This window comes from Ips typographus, linkage group LG4 (assembly GCF_016097725.1).
Source record: "Ips typographus isolate SLU linkage group LG4, UJ_Ityp_2.0, whole genome shotgun sequence".
Classification (NCBI taxonomy): domain Eukaryota; kingdom Metazoa; phylum Arthropoda; class Insecta; order Coleoptera; family Curculionidae; genus Ips; species Ips typographus.
This window is the reverse complement of record NC_138425.1, coordinates 13,590,955-13,607,348: the sequence shown is the minus strand read 5'-3', so window position 1 is coordinate 13,607,348 and position 16,394 is coordinate 13,590,955. Positions and strand designations below refer to the sequence as shown.

The 16,394-nt window shown below is 35.6% G+C and overlaps 1 protein-coding gene across 2 annotated transcripts; it reads right to left on the bottom strand.

The window, feature by feature from the left end:
* Window positions 1-292: 292 nt before the first annotated feature.
* On the bottom strand, window positions 293-11,044 carry mTerf5 (mitochondrial transcription termination factor 5). Of its 2 annotated transcripts, none has more exons than XM_081979212.1 (7): window positions 10,834-11,044; window positions 7,031-7,262; window positions 6,774-6,973; window positions 6,417-6,718; window positions 1,112-1,337; window positions 670-922; window positions 293-613 (listed from the first exon to the last, which is right to left on the bottom strand). In XM_081979212.1, the coding sequence occupies exons 1-7, from the start codon at window positions 10,946-10,948 to the stop codon at window positions 433-435; spliced, it is 1,509 nt and encodes a 502-aa protein (XP_081835338.1). In that variant the 5' UTR covers window positions 10,949-11,044; the 3' UTR covers window positions 293-432. The 2 variants fall into 2 exon arrangements, with proteins under 2 accessions (XP_081835338.1, XP_081835339.1); XM_081979213.1 differs by lacking the exon at window positions 10,834-11,044 and adding an exon at window positions 7,815-7,943.
* Between the last annotated feature and the right edge of the window lie 5,350 nt (window positions 11,045-16,394).

The following is a 16,394-nucleotide window of genomic DNA, read 5'->3' as shown; positions in this document are numbered from 1 at the left end:
TCCATTGTGGATTTTCACATTGGGTAGAGCTTGTTCTCTTAATTACACTAACGTATCATATGATATGGTCTTGCAATTTCACGGAAATAACAAATATTGTATTTTTATTGTTGACATATCAGAACGTAAAATGTTTTTTCATAATAATTTATGAAAAACATTTATAATCATAATAATGTTTTAATATTAAGGAAAAGGAAGGGAAAAAGTTAAGTTGTAGCCACAAAACCAGTCTGTTTTTCTTCGACTATCATCAACTTCCTTTGTCTGAATAAAATGACAACAATATCAGTGTTTTTTACAAAATTTATTTATACATATTTACAAAATATAAAATAAAATTTCATACCCATAAGTTTAAAGAAAAGTTTAAACTTCAAAACCATTATTACACATTGGCATATAACAATGAAATAGAAACGTATTCTAAAACTATTCAAACTGTCTAAATTCGTCTGGAAAAGCAAGCAAATCGGTTCTCCATATGCCGTTTCCCGTGAAATGAAAACGTTTTTCAATGTGGTACATTAATAAGTTAAGTTGTTTAAATGCTGAAAGTTCTTCAAAGTTTTTTTCACACTTTAGGGTTTCCAGTGCTTCTTTGACCATATCGCTATAATTTTTATTTTTTTTTACTTAAAAACGCTATAACAATTTTGAAAAACTTACCTATGATAAAGCAAGATTAATGGAACCCGAGCAATTTCGTCTTGCTTATAACCATAACCGATAAGGTATTGATACGTATCATCAATATCCACATAAGGTACATAAGAATAATATGGATGTTCTATTAATTTCATTTTCATATCTTTCTCAGGCTTATTGAGTAATCGACTGAAAAATATAACCACATCTGGAGGAGAGTTTACATCTTTACCTTCTTGAATATAGTGCTCAAATAGATTATCCGGCAGCCGCCCTGAAATTTCGGGAAATAGTAGTAGTAGTAGTATAGTAGTAATTTAATAGAATATTATTTTCAGATGATGCTTTCCAATTAAATGAAAATAAATTGACTACTGTATTACTTATTTACGTATTTCGGTTTTTGTATTAGTTAACAAGGTATATTCTTAAATAAACCGTTGGAAAGTTTAAGCTAACTCACCTATGGATTTAAAGCTGGCGCAGCGCATTTTCAACATGCGTAAGAAATCCAATCTATTCGTCATCTTGATGTGATGGACCACAAGTCTCAACACTCCAGGATGCTTAAGTAACGGTCGAAATTCGGGTACTTTAATAATTTGTTCTAGTCGCTCTCTTAACGTTATAGGACTAAGTATGAACACGTCAGGCTTATGTTGGATCTGATCGTCAGTTATGTCATATTTCTGCAATATCAAGTTGGCTTTTTAACACTTTTCATTGAGGTGAACATCAGAAGACAGTTTGATGACTTAAATTATTATTAGGTTTGATTAAGGCCAGTTGAACTGGGTGTTCCACTAACAAAAACCATATAGGAAACTATAATAGTATTTTCTATATTAAGAGCCGAAAGTAGATATTTGCCGCTTGCACATTAAAATCATGTAAAAGCGGCAAAAGTACTTTCGGCTCGAAATATAGACGATATTTTTTCGACGACTGCTGTGGGGTGGAGTAGAAGGACAATTCACATCATTTTCGTAGCTCGAACTCATTGTCACCGATAAATCACTTTGACGGAATGGCTTTATTTTAAACAGGTATGTCAAGCGTTGTTATGAAAACGCCGAAAAAGTTGGTGGGTAGATCGTTAGTACAAAGCGAAAACGCTCTAGGACAGAAAATGATTCACTTTCTGTGCACGTGCGGCAAATAACCACTTTCTGCTTTGAAATGGAAGCGTACATGAGGTACTTTCAAAGTCAGTAGTCGAAAAAAGATAATACAGCTTTGAAAAAAAAATTGTAACAGAGTTGCGAATAATTTTTGTTTTACTTTCTAAACCGTCCGTTAGTGTCGTTTGTTGTGTGGTCAGTTGGATTTTTACCGTTCTTGTTGGGAATAATTGGTAAAATTGCAGGGTTTACAACAGCGCTGCAGTATCATAGCGCGTAATAGGAAATTAATAAATAGTTTACGGCTTTCCTTGTAATTAAAAATACAGTGCGTTTTTTTTAACGCGCAACATAGGATTTCACGTGTTAAATTTTTAATCCCATGTTAGACCATGTTATTTTGGAACTGCAGGTGTAAAACTTGACAAGTGTGTCTTTAGTACCCTGAAGCTTAAGTACAACCACCAATTCGGTCTAAAAAGGGTTTACAAACTAGCAAAAAGTCATCTTCTTTCGAAAAGATTTAGACTCCCTGTATGTATGGTAGGTGTTGTTTTTGATACTGACAGGGCAGACAGCAGGTAAACATACATACAGGGAATATGGAAAGATAAAATATGTTCCAAAAAAGATGACTTTTTGCTAATTTGTAAACACTTTTTAGACTGAATTGGTGGTCTTACTTAAGCTTCATGGTACTGAAGACACATCTTCCAAGTTCTATACCTGTAGTTCCAAAATAACATGGACCAACATAAGCTTAAAAATTTAACACGTAAAATCCTATGTTGCGCGTTAAAAAAAACGCACTGTATATAGGCAATAGGGTAAGGGATCAACCTCCTAAACTCCGATCCAAACTCCCCACAAATATTCTAGGAAGATTAATTGATTAGCCCACTAACTCTCTTGATCATCCAAAAATATGCCAAGACCTCCACCAGGATGACCAGCTGACGAAGAAAGAAGAATTCAAGATAAGAAGAGCCCCGTTGTCAGCCGGGGCACTCTCACCCAGGACAGGGGACGCCGTTGCAGCCCTGGCAATTCCCGAAAGGGAAATACCAATTCCTGTTAACAGAGTCCTTCTTCCGGAGCTTTCGTTTTGGTCTACAGCGATGGGAGGATAAAAAACAGTAGTCTTGCTTGACCCGCTTATCTGAGGCCATTCTTCCTGTCATTTATAATGGCGCGCCAGCCGCCAGTTTGGGGTCTGTGGAGATCGTCCGCTTTTTCGAGCAACATCTCGCCTTCCAGCTGCACCGCCGTACCATAGTAAGTATACTTGTTTGGTGGCTAGCCCTCCTAGTGCAGTATTGTACCTGTTATTTGAACACCGAGGCTCGCTAGACCGGGTGTTCGTCTCTTAACTACTCCAACCCTGTACCGTCGTTTGTTGTAGTGTCGTGGCTCGCTAGACCGGGCGCTACCTTAAATCTCACACCAGTTTTCATTGCAAACGTCTGTAGCATCGTGGACCGGGTTTCTATACAAACATCGAGGTTTGCTAGACTGGGTGTTTGTATACTTTTCCCCGATCGGCCAATTTCTGGCCCCAGTTCATTCTGTAGCGTCGAGGTTTGCTAGACCGGGCGCTACACGCTAGTTCCGCATTCACCACAAACGTTGTGGCTCGCTAGACCGCGTTTGACATTTAATAGTCCTGTCTTTTGTTAACTACGCTACATGGTTCGCTAGACCGGGCATAGGCAACAAATCTCTAAATCCATTTGCCGACAAAAACCACTACAGTGCTCGTGTAGACCGGGTGGTTTCAGTAGTACCCTCTGCCGACTCTCTTACCGACCCGTAACACCGTAACCTTGTTTGCACTAGGAGGGTTAATTGCTTAGTTGTAAACGTAGACCAGCTTTGTCCCCCTAATTAACTTTGCATCATTTTGTACCTGTAACATTGACTGCATTGCGTGGTTTTTGATTTTCCGCATAACACCGTTGACCTGTCTGACATCTCGTCCGGCCCGTACCGTAACTAAGTTGCACACTCTCATTCTCGACTAATTTAAGGGGGGAGGGGGAAAGAGACGCTTAATTGAAAAGTTAATTGGGTTACGTAAATGTGCTGGCATTATAGATTAAGGAAAGAAGAATAAAAGTTAGTTGATTGATACTTTTGGATTTTATTAGCGTTGTCACCACCTAAACCACTATTGCTACAGATTGACGGGAACTTTGTCTCCAGCTGTTTAAAAGCTACCAAGGCATACGAATTGTGTTTCTTGGTTCACATTTCGAAAACTCTAATACCTTATTGAAACCAGGTGGCGCCCGAGGCAACTTTTATTAACGTCTTTCACAAAAATCAAACCCAAACTAACATCATAAACAAAGAGCGTCACAAATTACATAACTAATGTGGCTAGGAGAAAACATTAAAAAATGTTTTTTATTGTTGTTGTGTGAAGTTATCCATAAACCATCAGCCATAAAACCGCGTAGAAGCTTATAACGACAACCGGACAAACCGCCTACTAACTTGATGGACCAAATCCAGCCATAAATTTAGTTTAGCCTGCAAATAAATGCAAACCCATGTAGTACCAAACATATTTTATAACTTTTAAATGAATGATGTGATATTACAGGCTAAATGATGATATCATATGTCAAGTTTGCTCAGGAATTTGCTATATATGATGGTTTCCCTTTTATTCAATATAAACTATTTGTCACGTATGTGGTGCCGTTGGAAACGACTACTGGACATTATCAAGGGGTCTCCTAATAACCCTCTCCAGTAGTAACGATAATTTATTATTGAACGACTACTGGATGTTATAAGGCGGTGTCCTAGTAACACTCTTCAGTGGTGTGGATGATAGAGAAATGCGAAGAAATGGAAGAACTTGAAAGTAGGTACAACATAACCCAAATGCACAAAAAGGTTATAAATAGGTAGTTGGAACGTACAAGAAACTACAAACTCCGACGCTCTACGATGAATCGAACCAGCCCATTCTTAATGAAGAAAAGAACACTAACAAGATTTCATTGTCTATGGGAATACCCATGCCTCCGCATTTTTTTCTTTTCCAGGATTTCTTCCTCCAAATAGATTAAACTATGTAGAGGAGAGCGTGCATCCCTGTCGTAGACCCTTATCCCAAACTCTTAAGATAACTGACATCCCATCTTTGTCATTGCTATACAGGATAGTGATGTAAAATAAGTAACTAACGGTTACAAAGTAATCGTTACTAAATGGGACTTGAAAGTAACGAGTCTTAATTCAAAAAAAGACTCGTTAGATTTCATGAGTCCAATTTATAAATCTTTAGTAGGTGTATATCTCGTCATAGTCGTTACAAGTTAAAACCGACACAAGATAAAACAAGTAGGTAATAAATAATTAAAAAAAGTAAAAATCATATTGCCATTTCTTTATTACCTTTGTTTTGTTAATCATAAAAATGTTATCCGAATCTGTTCTTCTCTTCAAGAATAATATCGGCCTGAAGTGTAATTTAATGGAAGTAACTAACGGGTCCGAAGTATCGAGTCTAAAGTAACGAGTCTTAAAACCTAAAATAACTAATTGGTCCAAGTCCTTAAAAGTAACGATACTTTCCATCACTAGTACAGGATGCTGCATTTTTGATGGTTTTACGGGGTACAGAGAATACGGTAATAGATAGAAAAAAAGGTAGCATACGTGTTCCGAGCTGAGATGACTGGTGAAGAGCGGGTGGCGCAAACCTCCTCTCTATTTCATTTCTTATTAAAGTTATCAAAAAAGGAAAAACCGTTTTCGGTAGTTTTTACGATGAGCCACTTGTTGAAAACTTTTCTGCGTATTATTAATGCCAGTATACTAGCAAAGTGCGAGTTTGATACGGATGACGCTCAGATGGGATTTAGAAATGCGTCCGAACGCACGGAGAAAGACGATGCTTTTTGGAATCACAATACTTGAAAAATGTTGATATCCGCGAAGAGTCTGATTAATCGACTATGAAAAGGCCTTCGACAGGATACGCCACTGAAAGCTGATGAAAATACAACGCCAGACTCAACTGGGCAGCAAAGATATAATAATTGAGAATCTCTTATGGACTCACAGGGCCAGTCCTGGGTCAAGGGTACTTCGTCAGGGCTATCGCCTCACTCCTGCTATTTAAACAGTACTCAGATCTTTAAGAAAGCTTTAGAAGACACAGAATATTATTATTAACTTTTTTTGCTCTGAGCTTATGTGATGACAAATTCTGAGAACAGATTGATATTTAAAGGGTCGCGTGACCGTTTTTTATACGAAAATGGATTTCTGAATGTTACGTGACAAGCATTAGTGCAAAACTAGACAATTTTTTATAATAACACCTTTATAGGTTACAAATTTGATGATATTAGCAGTACTTGAAAGTTTGTATGAGTGGAATTACCTTAAATCAACATACAACTTTCCTTGATTGCATCAATAGATAGATAAATTATTAATAATGTTGATTCTAAACAAAATGAGTAATTTTCTAGATTAAGCCATATTTAACAAAATACTGTTTTTTGTTAGATTTACGTCTGTACTTGGTTGATAATTAATTCACTACCAAACAGTTCAAACTTCAACTAGTGAGATGTTTCTAACATAAACGAAAAGATCGCGTATATTATTTTAGCACTTTCTTACCTTCAATAAAGTGTAAATTTCCTTAAATTTATTAGGGTTTGCCATCATCATTTTAGGGTTTGTTTTGTAAACTTTCGCAATATTAATTCCAGCAAAAAACGGATATTCCTTGAGCATTGTTTTTGGGTATGCTGGATAGTTATGTAGTAAAAACCCACATTTAAGAATCTTATCCTTATTCAAACCCATACTCTCTGCTAAACAGATATTTTCATTAATGATTCTAAAACTTTTATTTTTTATCATTCGATGAATACGTAGTAATTTGGCAATTTCATCATCAGTCGCGTTTAGACGTACCTCTGTTAAGACGATTCAAAAATAATTACAGACAATTAATGTGGAAAATATACTTACTTAACCAGGGAATTAAAAGTAATTTATGCACTTCCGTCCAGGGCTTCTTATCTAAAGTGCTAAGTTCTACACACAATTCTTCTGGTTTATCAATGAGGGGGTCTAAATGTTCCATTAACTTATCTGCCACATTTATTTCAGGATTTAAATATTCGTCTAGTTTCAGCCTTTCAATTTTACTTCTAAAATAACTGGTCGCTCTAAAAGAACAAAAATAGTTGTATAAAAATAATGCTAGTTTTGCTATTTTATCTTACCTACTTAACAAAGTGGGATTGATGACTTCACATCCTGTATCAAGTAGCGATTGATATTGGTTAAATTTTAGTACGGGATGAGAAACAAGTAGTCCAGGATGCTCAAGAATGTCTTTATGGGTAAATCCGATTTTATTGCAAAATAGTACAGACTCCTTTATGAGCACCGGTTCTATTTGATGCAGGTTAGGACGTTTCTCCAATATTTTCATAATTTCAGTTTGTGTAAAGCCTTGAAACCAAAAATATTTAAAAAAAACACTTTCAACAATATATTATACGTATTGTCTTTTAAGTATGAGACAATTTCTAGGAAACATACAGAAGAGGTCACCAAATAATATGGTAATTGCCTTTTGAAAACACTCTCCGTATTTTCAATTATTTTTTCCTAATTTCTCCACTAAACTCAGGCCTCAAGGAGGACACATTCAAAATGTACGTGCTAACTTTTAAACAAATCTGTTTTTCAAATAATTTTTGGTAAAATAGAAAAAAAGCAGAATAACGAACTTGAAGGAAGTTACAAAGTACAGGCTGTCCATTTTTCGACGCTTTTCCTGGGTATCCCAAAAACTACAAATGCTGGAACAAAACTGTTTGCGGTTTACTGTCCTACTTTTTTGTGAAACACACGATGGTGCAAACAAAACTTTAGTGACCCTCTTGGTTTTCGAGCTACAGGGTGATTTTGAAAACTTTGCATTTTGGGACCCCCTTCGTATAGTTCCGTCGTTTTTTAACTTATCGGAAAGAAATAACTCTGCCGGATTGAGCAACTCACCGGGTGGCACTGTCGGTCCCAAGCCTGGAGAAAGAAGAAGGGTTCCTAGACCAGGCTAGCTCGCTACCTAGGGTAAAAAGTAGCCTAGCTCACAGACCCGGAATCGGACTGACTCAAAGATGACCACCCCTGTGAGAAAAAGAATTAGGAATTGGAAAAAAAACAAACTTAGTATTGCCACCTGGAATGTCATGTCCTAGACAACAAAGGATCAAAAAATAATTAATAAATTATTGTCTTAATGACATTGAAATATGCTCTGTCAGTGAAACAAAAAAGAAAGGAAAAGCTGAAATTGACAAATATATAGCGGAGTCCCACGAGATAAAAAAGGACACTCTAGAGTCGGTTTACTCATAGACAAAAACACCCGCGAATCAGCCTGTTAAAGGAAATAGCACGGGCGAGCAGCATTAGTTGCCGTACCGGCTTATCTCCCTTTATCAGTACCATAGCGTCTTAGTCGGCGTGGTGAATGCCCTGGGATACTAGTCTAGGGTTCTATTCACCCCCGGTAAGCGTGTGCCCTCCGCGAACCTCAGTAACTACTCCCGCTGATCACCGTACATCATGATCCTCGCCATCTTGCCAATCTGGGTGTAAGACCATTGTAGTTATTATCTTGAATAAAAGTGGGTTATCTGTACACCTGTGGTTTCCTTCTTCTGAGCTACCCCTAAACGTGACATGGTGGAGGCGCCTCGTTTCATCTCCGTCTGCTAATCCTCACATTAGCGGACACACCCTCGCAGACGCACGTCAATTAAGGGCATGAATGAATTGAGGAAGACATACAATCTGAGATCCACAAAACCCGACAGCTTATTTAAACCAAGGTACAGGAGCTCAAGTGTGGGGGACACGCTAAGGCAAGGGCCAGAAGGGCAACCGGAATATTTTACCCTCACCTTGGTGCGTCAAAAAGACACAGGGATAACAGAAAATATAGAGGAAAATCAGAACGAAAACGAAAGGTCAGAGAACGAGGATAACACAACAATAAGGGAAGAAACTAAAAACCAACAACAAAAGCACTCACTTCATAAGCGTCTACGCGCCCCATGTAAGTAAAGAACAAGAGACTAGAGAAAAATTCTACGAAGAATTGCAAACAGTAGTCGATAGTATCAAAGCACAAGATAAAATTATAATAATGTGAGACTTAAACGCCAGAATTGGAAATGAACCATCGGGCGGAACAACTCAGAGATTCAATGAAGAAACTGTTAATGACAGTGGAGACATGTTGATTGGAAAATGAGAATCAACAACACCTTTTTTGACCATGTTATGAGTTATAAATACACTTTTTTGACTATATTATAACTAAAAGAGCGTTTACTCCACAGATGATACTAGATGTGAGAACAATTAACGCTGCAAACGTGATCACAAATTGCTGCTTGGTAAAATTAGACTAAATATACCCCCCACACCAAAACCTAAACCACAATACATAGAGAAATTCAACATCAAATCTCTGGTAGACGAAAGCGTGAAACAAAATCAACAGAGAAGACATTGTAGACGAACAATGGAGAACCCTAGGAAAAAGACAGGTAGATGTCAACAGAACAAATAAAACACCACACAACCAGTGAAACAAAAACAAGTTGTTACTGTGGAAAGTCAGAAAAGAAAGAAGAAATAGATATAAAATCATGTAACATTGAAGAGTTGACTACAGGAGACTTTATTTTAGTTCAGTTTAAAGGGGGAAAAACAGGAGCAACTACTTTTAAATATGTTTGTGCTGCAGAAAGGGTTAAAATCTAGGGAGGACACTAAGTGCAATTTTTCTATTGTAGAACCTGACATTAGCTTTATTTCCCTTGACCAAGTAATTGGGATTTTGCCAATGCCCCTAATTAAGAATAAAGGCCAGGGCATTTCTTATTATTTTTATAAACAAGTACCTGTAATAGAGCAATGGTTTGTCCTTTTAATATTGCCCTGATTTATACTTTAATGTTTTATCTTCAATAGTTGCTTATTTCTAAGTTTTGAATTAGAATTCATAAATTTGTTATAAAAGATAATATAAAAATAACAAAAAATTATAAAGACTTTTAATGAAATCACCGACCTAGGGGGTAAATGTAAACATCCTCACACTCACTTGAATTTAAAGCACTTATCAAAACTGTTTTACACCAAATAAATAAAATCTCATAAAGAGAAATGGTTTCAAAGTTTAAAAAGACAATATTTGGTATATCTAAGTGTATGTTGAATACCTAATGACATACTAAATACAATAAATTATGGTGCTATGCAGAGGAACTGCATTTTTTGCCTAAAATACAAAAAAAGCCAAGAAACGTGCAATGTATATCCAATAAGAAAACATTTAAAACTAAGATGAAAAAAGTGTTATTAGAATTATAGCCTTATTCATTGAGTGATTATTTCCATATTGATTTGTAAACAGAAATGTAACTGCATACAATTCTTTTGTGTTTTCATGTATAATTATTGTGAAACATTGAAAATAAAGAGTTTTTGTATTGTATTGTAAAGATTAAAACGTACACCCTACTTTTGCCTTCTTCTCACCAAGTCACCATGCAACCTCCTACTGAGGTCGCTTTGAGGGTGTTTTTGAGAATGTGGCATAGTATAAGTCATTTTAACTCAATGACAAATACAACAATACAATTTTTTTAAAGTTAAAATAAAGGGAAAGGGATTGACTTACTTCAGCTGAACAAAAAGTGAAATGCAAGGTGAATATTCATATTATTTTACTAGGTAGGTATTGGAGCAAATTATACTCAGTCCTACAAAAAATAATGTAAGCATCCCAAACAGTACCAGCTTTACTGATCTCAGGCAAATGGTGGGCTTCACTGCACTATAAACTTTGTCATTGATTAGTAAAGCTTACATTACTGTGCTTGATGATAATAATGAAACTTATAGGTCAGTTAGTTAAACTGTGTTTTTAAAAAAGCCCCTAATGGTCTGATTTACAAAATACTCATTTAAACATTCTGTTTTTAGCAAACTCTGTACTCACCACAAGTTTCCGAAAGTACCTTAATATTTTCTGCAGTAAAAATATAGACATTTGAATGTCTATAAGCGACGCCGGTTACACGAGCATCACTACATCTGCTAATTAGTTTATACATATTAATAAGTAAAGTTTACACTAAAAATTTTGAAAAATTAAGTAATTAATAATTTTAATTTTTTAAATATTTTGAATAGTAGACGTACTACATAACCTAAAAACCAAAATAATCTTCTTTTCTTCTTCCTTATTTCAACCAAACACTTTATAGTTATATACAGGCAATACCTTAACCTATATCGGCACCGCCCTCTATACTAGAAAGCCTAAAATGTCACTTTTAATGGCGGCGTTAGCGGTTTTAGTTTTATACACAAACGTATGCAGATGCAGTAAAAAATATGTTTTTTTTTAAATTGTTTCGTGTAGTTGATTGCAAGTTGTGACTAAAAAATCAAAAAAAGGTTCATTCCTGATCCAGATATGTATAGATAGAGCTTTTTATACAGAATCAAGTCCAGCCTAAACAAATTGGTTAGAACATTTGTCCTGGAAAGTACAACACACAGCAAACTTGTTTAAACACTGTTCAATGTAAGAAAATCTGTAAATCCTTGAAACTAGGTAAGCAAAATTGATAAATGGTTCTGATGTTATTCCAAGAACATTCATTCAATATTATTTTTGTTGCTCTCACAATGAAGGATGCTTTAAAATGTAACTCACATACCTGTGCATGTAACAAATACCTAATAAGTTTACTGTACTAGAAAGCACTTGTACCTACCATTGAGTATAGTGTTGGAGTAAAATCATCCTACTTCAAAGTGTTCAACCAGGGGTTGTGTTAGATCCGGTTTTTTGTAAAGTAAAAAACTGACACAGTTGGGCTTTTTCCTGAATTGCTGTTACAATGTAGCTTGAAAAACTTATGAACGGCAGCAAACAAAAATAACTTACGCAAATAACTTCAAGTCTTGATTTTCAACCGTAAAAATTCATCTAACCCTCAAAAAACTCAATTTCCACAATACGAACTGTCACCACTATTCCCGCCATATTGGAATTTTTGACAAGCACCTCCTAGTCTTTCTAGTAGGCGGTGTGCCTACCAATGAAATGAAACTTTATGTCAAAACAATATTTTTCATGGGTTTTGCCAAAAGTTGCGTTTCTTCCCTATTTTCCTACAATATTGTGGTTCAATTCTAACTTGGAAGGTTACAAGATTCATACTTTCATTAATAGTTTAGTATTAATTATACTTTATATTACCAGATTACAAAACTTCAAAAATTACAGAAAAGAATTAATTAATAATAAAATCTATTAATGCTGTCACGTGATTGTCCATATTATATGTCAGGAAAATTTTAAAGCGCATGCGCACTCCGACTTTTCAACCAATTTTTTTTTGTACTTCCTCAAAACTTGGGTAAAACCCAGCAGTAGCTAACTCGGTGCTAATCGGGCTCTGGCTACACCTCCCAGATTTCCTCCCGCCTGCCCATATAAGCTATAGGGTACGGAAATCAACCTCCTAACCACCGATCCAAACTCCCCACAAATATTCTTGGATGATTAATTGATTAGCCCACTAACTCTTTTGATCATCCAAAAATATGCCAAGACCTCCACCAGGATGACCAGCTGACGAAGGAGGAAAAATTCAAGACAAGAAGAGCCCCGTTGTCAGCCGGGGCACCCTCACCCAGGGGGCCTATTCTTGAAAGCAGGAAACGTCATTCCCAAGAGAAGTGTTGATAGAATGTGACAGAAGAAGCTGACAATGGCGGGTTCCTGTCACATTCTACAGGGCTTTATCTTGATAATTCGCTTCCCTCGTTTCAAGAATATGCACCCAGGACAGGGGACGCCGCTCTAGGTGGTTTCAAAGTTTTGAAAAAATGTTAAAAAAGCTTTATTTGATAATTATTATTCTAGTACAAATATAGTTGCTGAGCATAATTTATAAGAGGTTTACTAAACTGCTCGTCAAAAAGAATGGGACAGCAAAATTTTTTCTCTTTTTTGAGCGGCTGCTTCTTCAAATTGATTTACTTGATTCTAATAATTTTTTTGAGGATTAAAAGGTATTTTCTTCCTCTTTCCTTTGACCTAAATGATCTTTTTGAAAGGTGCCACGGATCCGAGTATACAGGGTGTGACTGAGGGGGTGTAGTCAAAAAATGAAAAATTCGGTCTAACGCCATTTCTCGCAAAAATTTTTTTTACCTTTTACAATAGCCTTAATCGAGTCTTGCGGTCAATATCTCTAAACGTTTTCACCAGTTTGGCGATTAAAGGCCGTTTACAAAATTTATTGCAAAATTTTTAAAATGTGGTTACTTTTGATTCTCTTGTTTAAAATTAAACAATTTCTTTAGATCTTTTGTGGAAGAAGAGCGGGATTAGCAAGTTTACACTTAAAACTAGCCAATCTAAGTAAAAAACATACACTGCGAGATACAGGGTGACCCAAAAAAAAATTGAAAAGAAAATCATATGTTTTATCATAAATCTTAGCATGTTCAGTCATTTTAATGGAAAATAATGATATTGGATAGAGAAGCACACTATTTGTTTAGTAATCCAATTCATATCTCTAGACGTTTTCGCCAGTTTGGCGATTAAGGGGCGTTTACGATATTTATTGATTTTTTTTAAATGTGGTTATTTTTAATTCCCTTGTTTTAAATTTAACAATTTATTTCTTTAGATCTTTTTCGGATGAAATACGAGATTAGAAAAATTACACTTAAAACTACCCAATTTAAGTAAAAACTTATAAACTGCATTCATACAGAGTAAACCAAAAAAAAATCAAAATAAAATCTTATGTGCATGCATTTGTAGTCGTGTGTTGAGTACCATAGCAACACGCTATTGTCAATAGTGACAATTTATTTCGACGCTTTGAATTTTTGGCAGCGAATGACATTATTGATGTCATGATGGGGAATTGATGAATGGAGTAAGTGTATGTTCACAGATGAATGTGGGTTCAATTTGTATGAATCTGACGGGCAATTATTGGTATGGAGAGAAAGAAATGAACAATATATGGAAGAATGCATGGATGCTAGGGTTGCTTTTGGGGGAGGTGGAATTACAGTTTGCGGCGGGATTATGAGGAATGGAAGAACAGATTTAGTCATTTTGATTGAGGGTAGTATGAATGCGCAGAGGTACAGGGATATGTGTATACGTGATATCGTTGTTCTCTTTTCTCGAAACTTTGGGAACGGTTTTATCTTAATTGACGACAATGCTCGTCCACATCGAGCAAGAATCGTACAAGAAATTTTGAGAGAGAACAACATCGAACGAATGGAGTGGCCTGCAAGGTCACCGGATATGAACGTAATAGAGCACGTATGGAGTAGAATGAAATTGAGAATAAATGGCTCAGAGCATGAATTTCAAAATTTGAATGAGTTGGCAGAAATGGTGAGGGTTGAATGGGAGGCAATTCCCCAAAATTTTATTGCAAAGTTGGTGGATAGCATGCCAAGAAGGGTTGCGGAGTTGCAACAAACTGGGTTTGTAGCTCGCAAAGTCATCGGATATGAATGCTGTGGACTTGGTTTTTTTTTAAATTAAAAACCATTACTTTCAATTAAATTTACCAAATAAAGATACATGTTTTATTTGTACGGTAAAACATTTGATTTATCTTTTGTATGATTTTTTAACCCACTCTGTTTATAAAGGTTCGCGGTTTATAAATGTTCGGGTGAATATAATGGGTGAATTGAAATGTAATTTTGCTAATCTTGTTTTAAATTCAATAATTTCGAATTTAAAACAAGAGAATTAAAAAGAACCATTTTTTTAATATCGTAAACGCCCCTTAATCGCCAAACTGGCGAAAACGTCTAGAGATATGAATTGGATTACTAAACAAATAGTGTGCTTCTCTATCCAATATCATTATTTTCCATTAAAATGACTGAACATGCTAAGATTTATGATAAAACATATGATTTTCTTTTCAATTTTTTTTTTGGGTCACCCTGTATCTCGCAGTGTATTTTTTACTTAAATTGGGTAGTTTTAAGTGTAAACTTGCTAATCCCGCTTCAAAAAGGTCATTTAGGTCAAAAGAAAGAGAAAGAAAATACCTTTTAATGCTCAAAAAAATTATTAGAATCAGGTAAATCAATTTAAAGAAGCAGCCGCTCAAAAAAGAGCAAACATTTTGCTGTCCCATTCTTTTTGACGAGCAGTTTATTTTCTGAGGTTATGAACTAAACAAAAAAAACAAAAACCTTGTCCAAAGTCATCGTGAGCATAGAATATGAAATACACGCCCTCTGGTGGAAATTCATAAAATCAAAGAAAGCGAGTATACTTATTACTTGAATACTTAATAGTAAGTCTTGATACAAATGATGTATGAAAGCTTTGGTAAAGATGAGGTAATTAATTAATACAGATTTTTTTTTGTTGTGATTAAAAAGCTTCTTAAGTCGACGCCACTGATATTAAGGCGGTTAAATACCAAATAGAATATACAGTTCGATTTACAAGAATCGTTTTCATTGAGCAGCATAAATTCCACTGAAAGTAAATCGGTCGCGATGACGATGACTCTCACTTTCTATGTGACACGACAGGAAGAAGTTGAGGCCGCACATACATAAATACATATCAATGATTTCGGTAGGTTTAAAAGCGGAAATAGTCGCAGATTTCAGACTGATAACGGTTTAAGGTGCGGTTTTGATCAGTCGTCACACTGACTTCGTGTGACGTTATGTGAGATTTTTCTTTATAAAGCGCAAAAAGAGTCAAATTGGGTACCGCAGATTTTAGTTCTAGTTCCGCTCCATCGATTGGAACGATAATATGCTAATATTTCGCCAAGTCCATTTATGTAACCCATATTATTATGTGTTTTGGGTCGGTATCATGTCGTGTTATTGTCATCGATCACCGCAATTTTGAAAGGCGCATTTTTAACATAAAAAAATTTGACTGCGTAAATTTTACCAGAGATTATAATGTGGAACTGGAGGTTTTACCATACCCTACTAGTTCAGCCGCATAATATACGTCTTGCAATTGAATTTCACGGGTTTCTAAAGACGTTGTATAATAAATCAGCCTATCTTACAAAATCGCAGATTCCTATACGCCGGAATTGCAAATTAATAGAATTAACTCCTCTGACAGTTAAACTACACCACACCAATCTAGACAAAAACAGATTAGCCCACATTTATAAGAGCAGTAAAAAATACAATGTTCCCATATTAGCAGCAGCTAATAATTAGACAAATTAATATGGGTTATATTATACCGCCTGCTCTAGTATGGCACCTCTCACGTAAGTAAAAGTTGTTTTATATAAACCGCTCATACAAGTGTGTGTTTGATACGATTACAAACGATTTTATTTTTAGGACCTGGTTCAATTAAAGACTATTTTAACGCAAAAGGGTGCCAGTAATAAAGTAGGTTGCTGAATGTGTATCCGTCGTACACTATTACTTATGATTTAATAGGTACCTTTTTTGTTTTGATAACTGTTGCTAAATAAATAGATCACTAAACATATT